The sequence below is a fragment of the Chiloscyllium punctatum genome, chromosome 1 (genome assembly GCF_047496795.1).
Source record: "Chiloscyllium punctatum isolate Juve2018m chromosome 1, sChiPun1.3, whole genome shotgun sequence".
Taxonomy (NCBI): Eukaryota; Metazoa; Chordata; class Chondrichthyes; order Orectolobiformes; family Hemiscylliidae; genus Chiloscyllium; species Chiloscyllium punctatum.
The window spans coordinates 33104373-33120451 of record NC_092739.1 but is presented as its reverse complement, the minus strand read 5'-3'; the positions used below and the strand labels follow the sequence as shown (position 1 = coordinate 33120451).

General features: G+C 40.9%; 1 protein-coding gene across 8 annotated transcripts in view; it reads left to right on the top strand.

Annotated features, from left to right (window-relative positions):
- Nucleotides 1-16079, top strand: part of prss12 (serine protease 12) — a 144792-nt gene that overhangs the window by 85108 nt on the left and 43605 nt on the right. For all 8 annotated transcript variants that reach the window (XM_072588929.1, XM_072589012.1, XM_072589020.1 and 5 more), the window contains 2 exons: nt 2445-2647; nt 2898-3039. In XM_072588929.1, the coding sequence (XP_072445030.1) occupies nt 2445-2647; nt 2898-3039 (345 nt within the window). The remainder of the gene's footprint in view (nt 1-2444; nt 2648-2897; nt 3040-16079) is intronic.

The following is a 16079-nucleotide window of genomic DNA, read 5'->3' as shown; positions in this document are numbered from 1 at the left end:
AATGTTGATTAAAATAAGTTAACTGCAATAGCTAAGGTTACTGAATTAATGATAATTGACACAATCATTTTTATAGCAGGGTTAGGTCAAATATTGGGGGAAATGCTGTGCAAAAGTCACATCTTTTGGGGCTTTTTAATGACTGGGAATGTGACTTGTGTGGTGATCTTGTGTTTTATCTTGATGAGAGATGTGAATTGTGTGTGTGGATATAAATGTGACTAAAGCGTGATTTTAGTACCATTTTATGGTGCATAAAATGCCACTCAGGATTCCAAAAGTAAAGTAAACAACCTTGAATTTTCAAAAGGCATTTGGAAAGATGCTGCACAGAAGATAATTGCGCAATATTAAACATCATGGATTGGGGATGATATATTAGTCATGGATGTAGGATTGGTTAAAAGGCAGAAAACAGAAAGGAATGGGCCACTGCGAGATTGGCAGGTTCCAAGTACTCGGGCATATCTAAGATCAATATCTGAGCCTCGGTTATTTCCAAACCATATGAACAACTTAGATGAGGACATGAAGGATAATGAATTCTAAATTGCTCATGACACAAAGCTTAGCAGAAAATTAAGCCTTGCAGATATAAAGAGACTACAAAGTAATGTAAATGGGAGAGGAGGGCAGCAGTGATGGGAAAAAAGCGAAAGGTAGTATTAAATGTAGAAAAATGTGAGCTGAGTTAATCAAGCTGTCCAAAGATGCCAAAGACCTCTAGAGGCTGCTGAGATGGACCAACCACTTGGCACTTCTGGCTGAAGATTGTTGTCCTGTGTGTTGACTCCTCCATCATTGAAGTTGAGGATACTTGTGGAGCTTCCTCCAGTCAGCTGTTGAATTGTCCACCACTATTTACAACTGAATTGAACAGACTGCAGTGCTTAGATCTGATCCTTTGCTTGCAGAATCAATTAGCCCTGTTTTCCATTTGCCGTTTATGCTGTTTGACATGGAAATGGTCCTGCTTTGTAGCTTCACCAGGTTGATGACTCATTTTTAGGTATTCTTCATCACTCCTATGCTCTTCATTGAATGAAATTTAACCTCCTGGATTGATGTTAGTAGTAGAGGGAGGATATGCTGGGCTATAAGGTTACAGATTGTATTGGAGCACAATTTTGCTTCCAATCAATAATGCCCAATTTCAAGTTGCGTGATCTGTTCAAAATCCATCTGTTTTAGCACGACGATAGTTTCATAGAGCACAGTGGAGGCTAGGTCAATGTGAGGGTAAGTTCTTTCTCCGTAAAGATTGTGATAGTCACTCGTATAGATATTATCATAGATAGATACACTTGTGCCAGGCAGATTAGTGAGAATGAGATTGAATATTAGTTTCCCTCCTTTTAGGATGCAATCAATTCCATTAGTAGAGGTGCTGCCAAGCCACTTTTGTGGCCCACATTGAAGTCCCCTACCCATTGTACACTCTGCTGTCTTATTATGCTCAGTGTTTCTTACTCAACATGGGCTAGTACTGGCATCAGTAGCAGAAGGGTGGGTGGCAGTACATGGTGACCAGCATGAGGTTTCCTTACCCATGTTTGACTCAATGACTTGAGACTTCATAGTGTCTGGAGCAAATGCCAAGAACTCCCAAACAGCTCTCTCCTGACTGTATATCACTGTGGTGTTACCTCATCAGGGAACGTGAAGGTGTTGTCTGGTACATTGTCTGTGAGATACAATCCAATGAAGACTAGTTCCAGCCATGCCAGCTGAGCAAGAAGCTTTAGCATGAAGTTGGCCTGATCCTTTAATGAGGTTTGAATGTCTAAGAGGTTTTTGCTGGGGATACAAAAGGGTTGAATCTTTATTTATGATATTTTCAAGAGATCATTCTTCTTGCATACTATACTCTTCTTTCATACTCTTGCCATGGAAATGGTCCTGCTTTGTAGCTTCACCAGCTTGACAACTCATTTTTAGGTATTCTTCATCACTCCTATGCTCTTTATTGAATGAAATTCAAATGTTTATACTCAACTTTATACTTTGTTTCATACTCTTCTTTAGTATCATCTTCTCTTCTGTTTGTTTTTAAAATTACATCGGCAGCCTCTTGTGAGTAGTGTTAGTGATTGACCTTCCCAGTAAGCAAAATGAAAAACACTTTTTGGTCTATCAAGTCAAGTGCCACTCTGGAATCTGGCTTGTCAAGTATTAGCATCAGCTAGAATCATAGAAAATGACAAGCCGGGCCCAAGCGCTAACTGGCCTACTCTGATTCCTATAGAGTTTACTTGTTGACTTCAGGCTACTAGTGGAAAACATCATTCATGCAAAACTTACAAGAAACTGCTTTCTAGGGTTTTCAATATTTGCAGCTAATTGATGAGGTCCCTGTTAGTCAGTGAGTTCATAATTACTTTAATTCTAAAATTTTAGCAGGTATTTGTTGCTTCGACTGTTGTGCTTTTCTCCCCCTCTGACAGATATGCACAGAATCCCCCAGAAAGACGGTTTGAAGGAGGCTCTGGGCCGATTTACTTGGATGATGTCCGCTGTTCAGGTCAGGAATCATCACTGTCTTTTTGCCCAAGAAGCGAATGGGGAAAGCACGATTGTAGCCACCACGAGGATGTGACTGTCATTTGTACACACAATGCTGCGAATGACATCCAAGGAATCCTTTTCGGTAAGTGATGGTCAAGACGTGCAGGACTGGTTGTGTCTTTCAGACGATAAGAGTTCCATTGAGGCCTCACAACTGTAAATGTAAGGATTTGCACTCAGTCAAGCTGGAACAAAACTAAAGTAAAACAGTGTTCCACCCTACTCTGGTACCCATTGGGAAATTCCACTGGGCATTTTCCCTGGTTCAGTTGGAATTTTGGACCAATAGAGCATTAAAAGAAAAGATTATGTATTATTTTTCCACCCACCAGGTCCCCCTATCAGATTGATGGATGGAGAAAATAAGAAAGAGGGACGTGTTGAAATTTTTATCAATGGCCAGTGGGGAACTATTTGTGATGATGGATGGACTGATGAGGATGCCACTGTTGTCTGCCATCAGCTGGGATATGAGTAAGTGAATGTTAGATCAGGTGCAGGTGTGGTGTAGCTTACTGTATCATTAAAAACATTTATTCCCCTATCTAGCTGTTTAAATAATAAGTTCAAGCACAATGTTCAGTCACTTAAATTAATGACTGCCAGATTCTTTTTTCAGACATTACATTTTCTCCTCTTGGGATTCCAGGTGGGGTATTCAAATTGCTATACTTAATGGAAAATAGGCTAATATTGAACAAAGGAGAAAGTGAGGACTGCAGATGCTGGAGATCAGAGCTGAAAATGTGTTGCTGGAAAAGCGCAGCAGGTCAGGCAGCATCCAAGGAGCAGGAGAATCGACATTTCGCGCATGAGCCCTTCTTCAGGCCCATGCCCGAAATGTCGATTCTCCTGTTCCTGGGATGCTGCCTGACCTGCTGCGCTTTTCCAGCAACACATTTTCAGCTAATATTGAACAAAAACTAGTGTGTGTTTAGACAGTTCACGAAGGTATAGCACAATATTGGTAAATGCTGAAATAATGCAATAGCATACTTTTAACTTTACATTTTATTAAATATAAAACATAAGGAAACAGAGACTAAAGATTATTCACTTGGATTTTCCATTAAAGTGCTCCCAATTGTATAACATTTCCTCAGTGGAAGGTCAACTAACATGCTAGACAAAACACCTTTATGGTCATTTAATCAGCTTCTCTAGTTATCTAGTCAACAACAAAAACGCTCTCTGTAGTATCTAGCAATAGTACTTAGTATAAACTGCTTAGAACATTTTCTGTGGTTTTGCGATTTAGTGAAGGAGAGTGCGTTATATTTCAGTAAAACACTTTGTTCTTGTCAAGTGTGATGTTAACACAGTTTGATCAATAATGCTTCAGTATTGCTGAAAAAAAAATACATCTATGGAAGATTTAAGCTTTACAGTTTTGCCTGTCTGAATCTTGTACTCATCAGGACATTTCCTAAGAATGCAAATTTAGGAGAAAACCAACATTTATACTGTATGAGAGGAGAGTGCTAATTGGTTGACAGGTAGGTTCTGGCTAGTAGAGCATTGCCATGAAGAGTGCACCCATTAATGCTGATTGATTTAACAACAAGGCCTTGTTTACATTTTAAACCATAAAGGTTGGCTCTGAATTGTTAAGAAATAATCTATAAAATGACATTTATTTAGTTGAAACGGGGCAGTGCATGTACATGTTCTTTTTGTCTACAAAGAACAGGGCCCTGTGGATTAATATATGTAACTCTCAGTACACACAAGTGCATCACATTGTTATTCTGGCGAACAAGTCCACACTTGCAAAACTCATAACACAGTATTTCATACTATAAGTGATTTTGCAACTGGACAACATTTGCTGGATAATCATGAAGGACGAGGAATTATGCTGATGGCCAATTTAGGTTTTATTTATGTGGTTCTGACTAAACCTAACCCTAACCTAATCAAACAACTATTTTGATAATGTTTCACATTTACACTCCCAATTGAGATATCTCCCTGGAACACTTATCAAGAATCTAGGTGCTGGATGTGCAATCAGTTATCAGTAATGTACTAAATTTCCAAAATCACTTTGGGTGAGGAAAGACTTCTAGTCAGGAATATGATGTTAGAAATTGACCAAAGTCATGGTGGTTTCCCATAAAAAGCTCTCCCCAAAGCATCCAACATGTCATGCCCCCTCTTGCCATCACTTATCTCTATGTTTCGGTCTATGGTTATTCTAGGCCTTGGTGGATATAACACTGACAGAAACCATCTCCTCTCAACTAACAGCTCTCAGCAGGCAAGTCTTATGAATTTGGGGTCCTTGAACCCAAAGAAAGTAGATCACTGCCCAGTTCAGTGCCCAACTGTGAATAATGTGACAGATCTGTCCCCACCAACGAGCCATTGCAGGGCTCTTGCTGGCTCACCATCCAATGGGTGTTAACTATAATCAATACTATGCAATGATTGATTTGAAATGTATTCTTAGGAACAGGAGACATTATTCAAGTCAGCAGTGACCATGCTGTTGCGTCCAAAAAGTGAAAAGTAAAATGTTAGGACTGAATTTGTAAAGGAGATAAAAGAAGTTTGTTTTCAAATCTGGGTGAACAGTGAGGGCAGTACAGTTGGAAGTTTGCAGTCAGATATCAATGGTAAAGTATGTAGGAGGTGGTCAATGTTCTCATGCTGCTGATCAAGACTTCAGAGGTGAACAGGATCTTGAGAGTTTGAGTCGTGAGTTTTGGAAGTAAGTAAGAGATTATGGTTGATATGTGAAACTGAGATAGAAAGGTGTAGACTGAGAGGCTAATGTATGACAAAAGCTATGACATCATCAATGTCATTTAGCTGGAGCAAGAGGTAAAAATAAATTGCAGTTTGATTTGTTTATAGATAATGTAACCCTTCAGATACAAATTGAAGGAATTGTAAGGAGAGTAAATTCATTGTGACTCATACATGCAAAGCAAACTTGAACCTGGGAAGCATAAGCAGAAATTGGCCCTTGGATCTCAATGTAATAATTGGAGTGTCTGTTACATGTATAGCCAGTGGCAATTAGGCCTCTTTTGCCTGAGTAGCAGCCACCCTGTGATATGAAGTATGGATAGGTAAAATGAGAGGTCAGAGTTGACTTGTGGGAGGTGATGAAAAGAAAGTTTATTTGGTGGTGGCTGGTTGGTAAGACAATGGCATACATCTGAAAACTAGAGCACCATGGATGTAACACCTATTCTAGTCTGCACTATTGAGTTGCTGCAGTGGTTCTCTGGACTAGTGTGATGTCCCTTTTTCGTATACTCCTTGAAAGACTTTGACACAGTAGTTACATAAATGCACTCACAAATTTGTCTTTTGTGCTGCAAAATTTGTCATTTGGCCAAACAATGGTGAATTTCTCCCATATGATTTCTTCCTCGATGATAACCATAATCATCATGAAAAATCCTTTATCTTCAAGAAATCTAGAAAGTTGACATGGGGTGCTCTCATGACAGTGAGTATCATGTGGAACTTTGCAAAGCTTACTATCCAGGAAAGCTGAATATTGTAATGGCTTCTTTCCACAGAAAACATCAGAAGTTGTTAGTCCTTCTAAAAATAATGAGTATCAAGCCTAAGGATTTGGCCTGATTTGATGAATGTTTCCTTCGGTGGTGTGGAAGGTCTGCATTGGTATGAAAACTCCCTGCAGTCTTCACTTTTGTTTCCATAAATACATCTGTTCCAAATCTGAATAAACCATGCTGTTCATGTGCAGAAAATTGCACTGCCCTGTTTTGGGAATCAGATATGGCTGAGTCAGAACTGCATGTCTGAGTGGCCTTCCTGGCAAAGTGGCCAGAGGTGAAGCTGTTGCTCCCTTGTGAAAGCCGCCTCATTACTTTAATAATGCAGCTCACATAAAGCTCCAAATGAACACTTTGTAAGGTGCATGTCAAGTCCACCAGAAACCCAAGTGTTGTCTGAGCAGCAAAAATAGAAATTGCAGAAGAAACTCAGCAGGTCTGACACTTACCTTTGGAAAGAAAACAGAGTAAACGTTTGGACCCAGTGACCCTTCTCCAGTTCAGTTACTAGACCTAAAATGTTGGCTCTGCTTTCAGATGCTGCCAGACCTGTGGATTTTCCAGATATTTCTGTTTTTCCTTTCAAATTTCCAGAATCTGCAATTCTTTATTTTTAGTTGTTTGAGCAATCCTCACCATTGACCACCAAGTTGTATGAATCTGTCAGCGCTACTACTCTATACCCCATGGGAGTCATTTGCTGCACTGTCTTCTTTAAGTGTAGGGATCTGCAGGACCTGCTTGATCTGGTGTGGCAAAGGAAAACCACTTGCTAGTTGAATGAGAAGGGTCTCTTGGCTTACATAATGTGTAGTTTGTTTCATGCAAGTACTTAAATAAGTATTGCAGTGATATGATAGACTATGTTTCAGAGACTACAAGGAGGGAGTGGATGGGTTGACTTATCCCCTTATGATCCTAAGCCATTCTCTCAACAAGTCAGGAGAATGCTCTCCTCAGTATTAGCCCTGACACAATTACATAGCATGAATGATGAGAAACAAAAAAACAAATGGAGGCCAGCTCAATAGTGTAACCTCAGCAACTGGAAGAAGAGCTTCAGGAGAAGGAAATGCAGGAAATAAATGAAAAGTTAGTGACTGCTAAAAATCCACCTGATATCCAGCAGGCAGATGTAATCACAGTATAAGATCAGAGGTCACACAACACCAGGTCATAGTTTATTTAGTTCTTTGAGAATGTGACCAAACAGGTAGATGAGGGTAAACCAGCTGATGTGGTGTATATGGATTTCAGCAAGGCGTTCGATAAGGTTCCCCACAGTAGGCTATTGTACAAAATGCAGAGGAATGGGATTGTGGGAGATGTAGCAGTCTGGATCAGTAATTGGCTTGCTGAAAGAAGACAGAGGGTAGTGGTTGATGGGAAATGTTCATCTTGGAGTCCAGTTACCAGTGGTGTACCGCAAGGGTCGGTGTTGGGTCTACTGCTGTTCATCATTTTTGTAAACGACCTGGATGAGGGCATAGAAGGGTGGGTTAGTAAATTTGCAGACGACACTAAGGTCGGTGGAGTTGTGGATAGTGACAAAGGATGTTGCAGATTACAGAGAGACATAGATAAGCTGCAGAGCTGGGCTGAGAGGTGGCAAATGGAGTTTAATGCAGACAAGTGTGAGGTGATTCACTTTGGTCAGAGTAACCGGAATGCAAAGTACTGGGCTAATGGTAAGATTCTTGGTAGTGTAGATGAGCAGAGAGATCTCGGTGTCCAGGTACACAGATCCTTGAAAGTTGCCACCCAAGTTGACAGGGTTGTTAAGAAGGCAGACAGTGTTTTAGGTTTTATTAATAGAGTGATTATGTTCTGGAACCATGAGGTTATGCTGCAGCTGTACAAAACTCTGCTGCGGCCGCACTTGGAGTATTGTGTACAGTTCTGGTCACCGCGTTATAAGAAGGATGTGGAAGCTTTGGAAAGGGTGCAGAGGAGATTTACTAGGATGTTGCCTGGTATGGAGGGAAGGTCTTACGAGGAAAGGCTGTTTTCCTTGGAGAGAAGAAGGTTGAGAGGTGACTTAATAGAGACATATAAGATAATCAGAGGGTTAGATAGGGTGGACAGGGAGAGCCTTTTTCCAAGTATGGTGACGGTGAGCATGAGGGGGCATAGCTTTAAATTGAGGGGTGATAGATATAGGACAGATGTCAGAGGTAGTTCCTTTACTCAGAGTAGTAAGGGTATGGAATGCTTTGCCTGCAACGGTAGTAGTTTCGCCAACTTTAAGTGCATTTAAGTCATCACTGGACAAGCATATGGATGTACATGGAATAGTGTAGGTTAGATGGGCTTCAGATTGGTATGACAGGTCAGTGCAACATCAAGGGCCGAAGAGCCTGTACTGCGCTGTAATGTTCTATGTTCTAAGTCACAAGCTTTCGGAGCACTGCTCCTTCATCAGGTGAAGTGACCTGATGTTGTGTGACTTCTGACCTTGTCCACCCCAGTTCAATAACGGCACCTCCATAGCGTGATCAGAGTACAGGCAGAGCGCGGAGAGCCCAAATCAAGCTTAAACATGCAATTGAGGAAAAGGAAAATACATGCAGTCATGTAAATCTTGCAGCATGTTCCAAGGAGGAATGCAGAACCTTGGTTCAAAACCTAAAATAACAGTTACAATCAATTAATAGATGATGCTGTGACAGTCTTCCTGTTTAAAGAAAAAAGATTAACTTAAAAATGAAGTGGTTAAGTCAGTGCAACAGATAATTGAATTCTTGCATGATGGAACAATACATCCATAGGTATCTGAGAGTGGCAAGAATAGTTTCTTTACCAAAGCAAAAGAAAAGTAAAAAGATTGAAGAAAGTCCTAATGCACCCAAATTTATAGGTTACCTTTGTATTGTCAACAGTACCTTGCCCACAATCAGGAAATTTGACTGGGATTCCTCAGAGCTTGTCACCAAATGTTTTGGAAGCCTGAAAATGCCAGTCATTTTGTAGTCACTCACAAAGAGTGGCTTCACAGATTAGTTTATCACACATCAGTATATAAAAGGCCAGGTACAACATTCGCAATACTGGAGAGGTGTTTTCCTGCCCAGGATTTCCCTTTTGTTTGAAAAATATTAGCTAAAACGTTTTGAATCAGCGCACAGAGGAAATTCCTCTTAAGAATTAAGTTAATGTTGGGCAATCACAGCCTGCTCCAGAAATGAGCCGAAAGATGCCTAATTATTTCATCATTTACTAAATGCCGTTTAGCATAAATCTGGGTGGCCTCTTCACAAAAACCCCAGTGTACTATCTGGCATCATACTCTGCTCCGGGTGGCCACTGCTGTTGTGAATCTCATAGGTTCTTTCACAAGCATAGCACAATATGATATTTTTCCACATGAAGGTTAAGGATGTCAGTACTTGAAAGCTGAATATCCAAAGTCAGCAAGAAAGACTGCCAATCCTCATATAACAATGCCAAAAGAAAAGTATTATTTGTTCAAATCTACACAAATTTAAAACATGTCTTCACTCCTTCCCCCTTCTGATCTGTGACATCAAAAATGATATTTAATCTTCACGTGCGCAGGCACTGTGTGTTGTGTGTGTGTGTGTGTCTGTGTGTGTGTCTGTGTGTTGTGTGTGTGTGTGTGTTGTGTGTGTGTGTGCATATCAGTTCAATTCCAGCTAGAAACCCAATCATAGAGTCATAGAGATTTACAGCACAGAAACACACCCTTGACTTCAACTCGTCCATACCAACTGGATATCCTAACCTAATCTAGTCCCATTTCCTAGCACATGGCCTATATCCTTCTAAACCTTTCCTATTCATCCAGATGCCTTTTAAATGCTGCAATTGTACCAGCCGCCACCACTTCCTCTGGCAGCTCATTTCATGCACGCACCACCCTCTGCATGAAAAAGTTGCATCTTTTGTCTCTTTTATATCTTTCCCCTCTCATGTTAAACCTATGCCATTTAGTTCTGGACTCCCCAACCCCAGGGAAAGGTCTTTGTCTATTTATCCTATCCATACTCCTCATGACCTTATAAACCCCTACAAGGTCACCCCTCAGCCTCCGACGCTCCAGGGAAAAAAAGCCCCAGCCTATTCAGCCTCTCCCGATAGCTCAAATTCTCCAACCCTGGCAACATCCTTGTAAATCTTTTCTGAGCCCTTTCAAGTTTCACAACATCTTTCCGATAGCAAGGAGACCAGAATTGCATGCAATATTCCAAAAATGGCCTAACCAATGTCCTGTACATGACTTCCCAACTCCTGTACTCAATACATTGACCAATAAATGAAACCAAACACCAAATGCCTTCTTCACTATCCTATCTACCTGCGACTCCACTTTCAAGGAGCCATGAACCTGCACTCCAAGGTCTCTTTGTTCAGCAATACTCCCTAGGACTTTACCATTAAGTGTATACTTCCGATTAAGATTTGTGTTTCCAAAGTGCAGCACCTCACATTTATCTAAATTAAACTCCATCTGCCACTCCTCAGCCCATTGGACCATTTGATCAAGATCCCATTGTACTTTAAGGTAATCTTCTTCGCTGTCCACTACAATTCCAATTTTGGTATCATCTGCAAACTTACTAATTACACTTCCTATGTTCACATCCAAATCATTTGTGTAAAAGACAAAAAGTAGTGGACCCAGCACCAATCCTTATGGTACTCCACTGGTCACAGGCCTCCAGTCTGAAAAGAAACCATCTACCATCACCCTCTGTCTTCTACCTTCGAGCCAGTTCTGTATCCAAATATCTAGTTCTCCCTGTATTACATGAGATCTAACCTTGCAAACCAGTCTCTCATGGGGAACTTTGTCGAACGCCTTACTGAAGTCCACATAGATCACATCTACCACCCTGCCCTCACCAATCCTCTTTGTTACTTCTTCAAAAAACTCAATCAAGTTTGTGAGACATGATTTCCCACGCACAAAGCCATGCTGACTATGCCTAATCAGTCCTTACCTTTCCAAATAAATGATAAATCTTGTCCCTCAGGATTCCCTCCAACAGCTTGCCCACTACTGACGTCAGGCTCACCAGTCTATAGTTCCCTAACTTTTCCTTATCATCTTTTTTAAATAGTGGTATAGCATTAGCCAACCTCCAGTCTTCCGGCACCTCACCTGTGACTATCGATGATACAAATATCTCAGTAAGAGGCCCAGCAATCACTTCTCTAGGTTCCCACAGAGTTCTAGGGTACACCTGATCAGGTCCTGGGGATTTATTGACGTTTATGCATTTCAAGACATCCAGCACTTCCTCCTCTGTAATATGGATATTTTTCAATATGTCACCATCTATTTCCCCACATTATATACCTTCCAAGTCCTTTTCTACAGTAAACACTGATACAAAATACTCATTTAGTATCTCCCTCATCTCCTGCGGTTCCACACAAAGATCGTCTTGCAGATCTTTGAGGGGGCCCTATTCTCTCCCTAGTTACCCTTTTGTCCTTAGTGTATTTATAAAAATCCTTTGGATTCTCCTTAATCCTCTTTGCCAAAGCTATCTCATGTCCCCTTTTTGCCCTCCTGATTTCCCTCTTAAGTATACTCCTACTGCCTTTGTACTCTTCTAATGATTCTCTCAATTTCTCCTGTCTATACCTGATGAATGCCTTCTTCTTTTTCTAAAATAAACCCTCCATTTCTTTGGGCATCCAGCATTCCCTACACCTACCAGCCTTTCCTTTCACTCTAAAAGGAATATACTGTCTCTGGACATTTGTTATCTCATTTCTGAAGGATTCCCATTTTCCAGAATGTCCTCTTACCTGCGAACATCTGCCCCCAATCAGCGTTTGAAAGTTCTTGCCTAATATCATCGAAACTAGCCTTCCTCCAATTTAGAACTTCAACTCCTTGGTTGATCTATCCTTTCCCATCGCTATTTTAAAATTAATAGAATTAAGGTTGCTGGCCCCAAAGTGCTCCCCCACTGACACCTCAGTCACCTGCCCTGCCTTATTTCCCAAGAGTAGGTCAAGTTTTGCACCTTCTCTAGTAGGTAGTTCCACATACTCAATCAGAAAACTTTCTTATATGTACTTAACAAATTCCACTTCATCTAAACCCTGAACACTATGGCAGTCCCAGTCTATGTTTGGAAAATTAAAATCCCCAAACATAATCACCCTATTATTTTTACAGATAACTGAAATGTCTCGACAAATTTGTTTCTCAATTTCCCTCTGACTATTACGGAGTCTATAATACAATCCCAATAAAGTGATCATCCCTTTCTTATTTCTCAGTTCCACCCAAATAACTTCCCTCAATGTATTCTCAGGAATATCCTCCTTCAGTACAGCAGTAATGCTATCCCTTATCAAAAACACCACTCCCCTCTCCTCTCTTGCCCCTCTTTCTATACTTCCTATCATAGTTGTATCCTGGAACATTAAGCTGCCAGTCCTGTCCATCCCTGAGCCATGTTTCTGTAATTGCTATGATATCACAGTCCCATGTTCCTAACCATGCCCTGCATTCATCTGCCTTCCCTGTTAGGCCTATTGCTTTGAAGTAAATGTAGTTTAATTTATCAGTCCTACCTTGTTCTCTGTTTTGTCCCTGCATGCCCTGACTGTTTGACTCATTCCTTTCCTTAACCGTATCCAGTCTCAGCCTCATCTGTTTCCTCACTATCTCCCTGGGTCCCAACCCCTCCACCTGACTAGTTTAACTCCTCCTGTGCAGCTCTCGCAAAGCTCCCTGCCAGTATATTTGTTCCCTTCCAATTCAGGTGCAATCCGTCCTTCTTATACAGGTCACTTCTACGCCCGAAAAGATTCCAATGAATCAAAAATTTAAACCCTTTACCCATGAACCAACTCCTCAGCCACACAATCATCTGCTCTATTCTCCTCTTCCTACCCTTACTAACTCATAACACTAGGAGTAATCCAGATATTACTACCCTCGAAGACCTCCTTTTTAAATACTTGCCTAACTTTCTATATTCTCCCTTCAGAATCTCATCCTTTTCCCTTCTTATGTCATTGTGTACAATGACCTCCAGCTGGTTCCTCTACCCCTTGAGAACATTCTGCACCCTCTTTGAGACATCCTTGATCCTGGAACGAGGGAGGCAACACACCATTCTGATTTTTCGCTGCTGATCACAGAAATGTCTGTCTGTGCCTTTGACTAGAGAGTCCCCTATCTCAATTGATCACTTGGAACTCGACGTACCCCTCATTACATTAAAGCCTGTGTCGATACCAGAAAAATGGTTCATGCTACATTTCCCTGACAGTCCATCACCCCCTGCATTTCCCAAAACAGCATACTTGTTTGAAATGGGGATATCCACAGAAGATTCCTGCACTATCTTTATAACTCTCCTATCTTTCCTGGAGTTAACCCATCTACCTGACTGTATTTGTGGCTTTCTCCCTTCCTATAACTGCCATCCATCACACCCCTGGCTTTTGTAAATTCCTCATTGTCTCTAACTGTCACTCCAACAGATCCATTTGATCTGATAGGATTCGCAATCAAAGACACTTCCTTCAGACATAATCCTCAGTAACATGTAATCTCTCCCTAAACTGCCACATCCAACACGAAGAGCATATCACTCTATGAAAGGCCATCTTTGCTCCTTCAGAATCTACAGACCCAGAAAGTGCACTGTCATTTTGCTCTTAAAAAAAGTGCTCCAGATTAACTTACTACTTATGGTTTATATTTTAAAAATTTAATCAAGACACAGATTTCAATAAAACATATAATCAAGAAAGAACCCACTCTACTCACTACGACAGACTTACAGCAAGGTTATACATTAAAAAGTATGCACTTATCAGTTCCTATGCTGTCAGGTCTCTCACACAGTTTCTTCCAAGTGGGCGGCACGGTGGCACAGTGGGTAGCACTGCTGCCTCACAGTGCCAGAGACCCGGGTTCAATTCCCGCCTCAGGTGACTGACTGTGTGGAGTTTGCATGTTCTCCCCGTGTCTGCGTGGGTTTCCTCCGGTTTCCTCCCACAGTCCAAAGATGTGCAGGTCAGGTGAATTGGCCATGCTAAATTGCCTGTAGTTAGGTTAGGGTTAAATGTAGGGGTATGGGTGGGTTACGCTTCGGCGGGTCAGTGTGGACTTGTTGGGCCGGAGGGCCTGTTTCCACACTGTAATGTAATCTAATCTAGTCTATCCGTGTGAATTTCACTGTTTGTTCAGTTTTTCTAGACACACTCCGGTGTCCAGAGATGCATGAATTCAAACAGCAAAGGCAGTAACTGCGCAGATTCACTGCGGTGTCAGTTAGCAGGGTATGTTTCTTTCTCTCTCTCCTTCACGGATCGTGTGGTGCCTTTTGTCTGTCCTTCTCCTTTTTAAAAATGCCATTGTTTTGACTTTTTTTCTCCAAAGTTCCAAAACAATGCAACAGTGTGTGAAACAGTAATGATCATTGGACATGTTTCTGTTAGTGAGTCTGATGAAATTTCTGCAAACTAATTAAAATTAGTAAACTTTCAAACACATTTTGTGCTTAATGCAACTGCTGATTGATGAAAAGTAAAGGCACCAGTGAATTTGCTTGCAATGTACCAATTTACACATGAATGGAATGGAAACTGTTCCTGTTCATACATGCCATGGAATTACTGTGAGGTGTGGATGGGATGGTTGCCTGATGCAGCGAATATCTCTGGAGATTTGAAGGATGGGGGGTGTGTGAAAATTGGATGATGTGATAACCACAGCCTTGAGCTATTTTGTTGTAGAGCTTGAAGTGAAGGTCAAGCACAAAAGAGATTGTTGCAACAATTGTGATAGTCTCTCTCCTGAAGAAAATGCATCAAAAGAAAACCTTTGGGTTTCATAGTATTCAATTCACACTATACTGTTTTTACTTTGTAAAGGTTCCATTGAACAGTATTCAGAAATCATATGTTACAGAAAGCAAACTTTTTGAATTTCTGTTTAGTTTATAGAAGCATTAGTTTACCAGGTAGTCAAGTTTATCATCAATGCTCAGAATTTGAGGCGTATTTTGTCCTCAGATCAAAAATGTGGTACTATCTTTTTGACTACTAAAGTGCCTCAATTTATGCAATGGTTGACTTGGTTTCCTTATGGTCGTCAAAAGTGGGTACTGCAGATGCTGGAGATCAGTCAAGATTAGAGTGGTGCTGGAAAAGCGCAGCAGGTCAGGCAGCATCCGGGGAGCAGGAAAATCGACATTTTAGCAAAAGCCCTTCAGCAGAAGGGCTTTTGCATGAAACATTGATTTTCCTGCTCCTCAGATTATGCCTGAACTGAGTGTGCTTTTCTAGCACCACTCTAATCTTCCTTATGGTCGTGTCCAAGCACAGCCAAGTGTTTAATCTTGGCTAACTTTACATGGTCAATATTGTTAAGGTGTATAGTTTATCAGAATCTTTGCCTATCTGTTGTGCATATAAGGACATTTTGAGCGTATTGCCCAATGTGTTATGCTCATTTTGAACTACTGACAAAAAATGATTAGAAGTCTGCCTCTAGATTTAGCAATGGTGGTGGTTTAACCTGAGGGTCACGATGCTTCAGGCAAGGGGAGAGTTTGAGAAGGAGGGACTTTCATGGTAATGTCAGCTAACAGCAGGAATGGAATCCACTGCTATTAGTATTACTCTACATTCACAAACAAGCCATTAACTAACCTAGATAGCTAATGGCCTGATTGATAATACCTTGGATATTTCAACATTAGATTGTTTGAATGTGTTTTTATTTGTCTGCAAAGAAACAGAGTGCGATCTGTGGTAAAAACTTCAACAATTGACGATTAAATACTTCCTCCCTTGCTTATGTCTCCCTGCACCATCTCTTCAAAAGGTGAAACCAAGAAACTTCCTACTGCAGTTCAACAATGCTTCTCATGTCAAATCACTAGCAAGGACAGCCTAACATCAGTAGCATTTATCTACCTTCCTATGATGGAGACGCATCACCTATTCAGAGATTGTCAGCTTTTGCCATAGATTAAA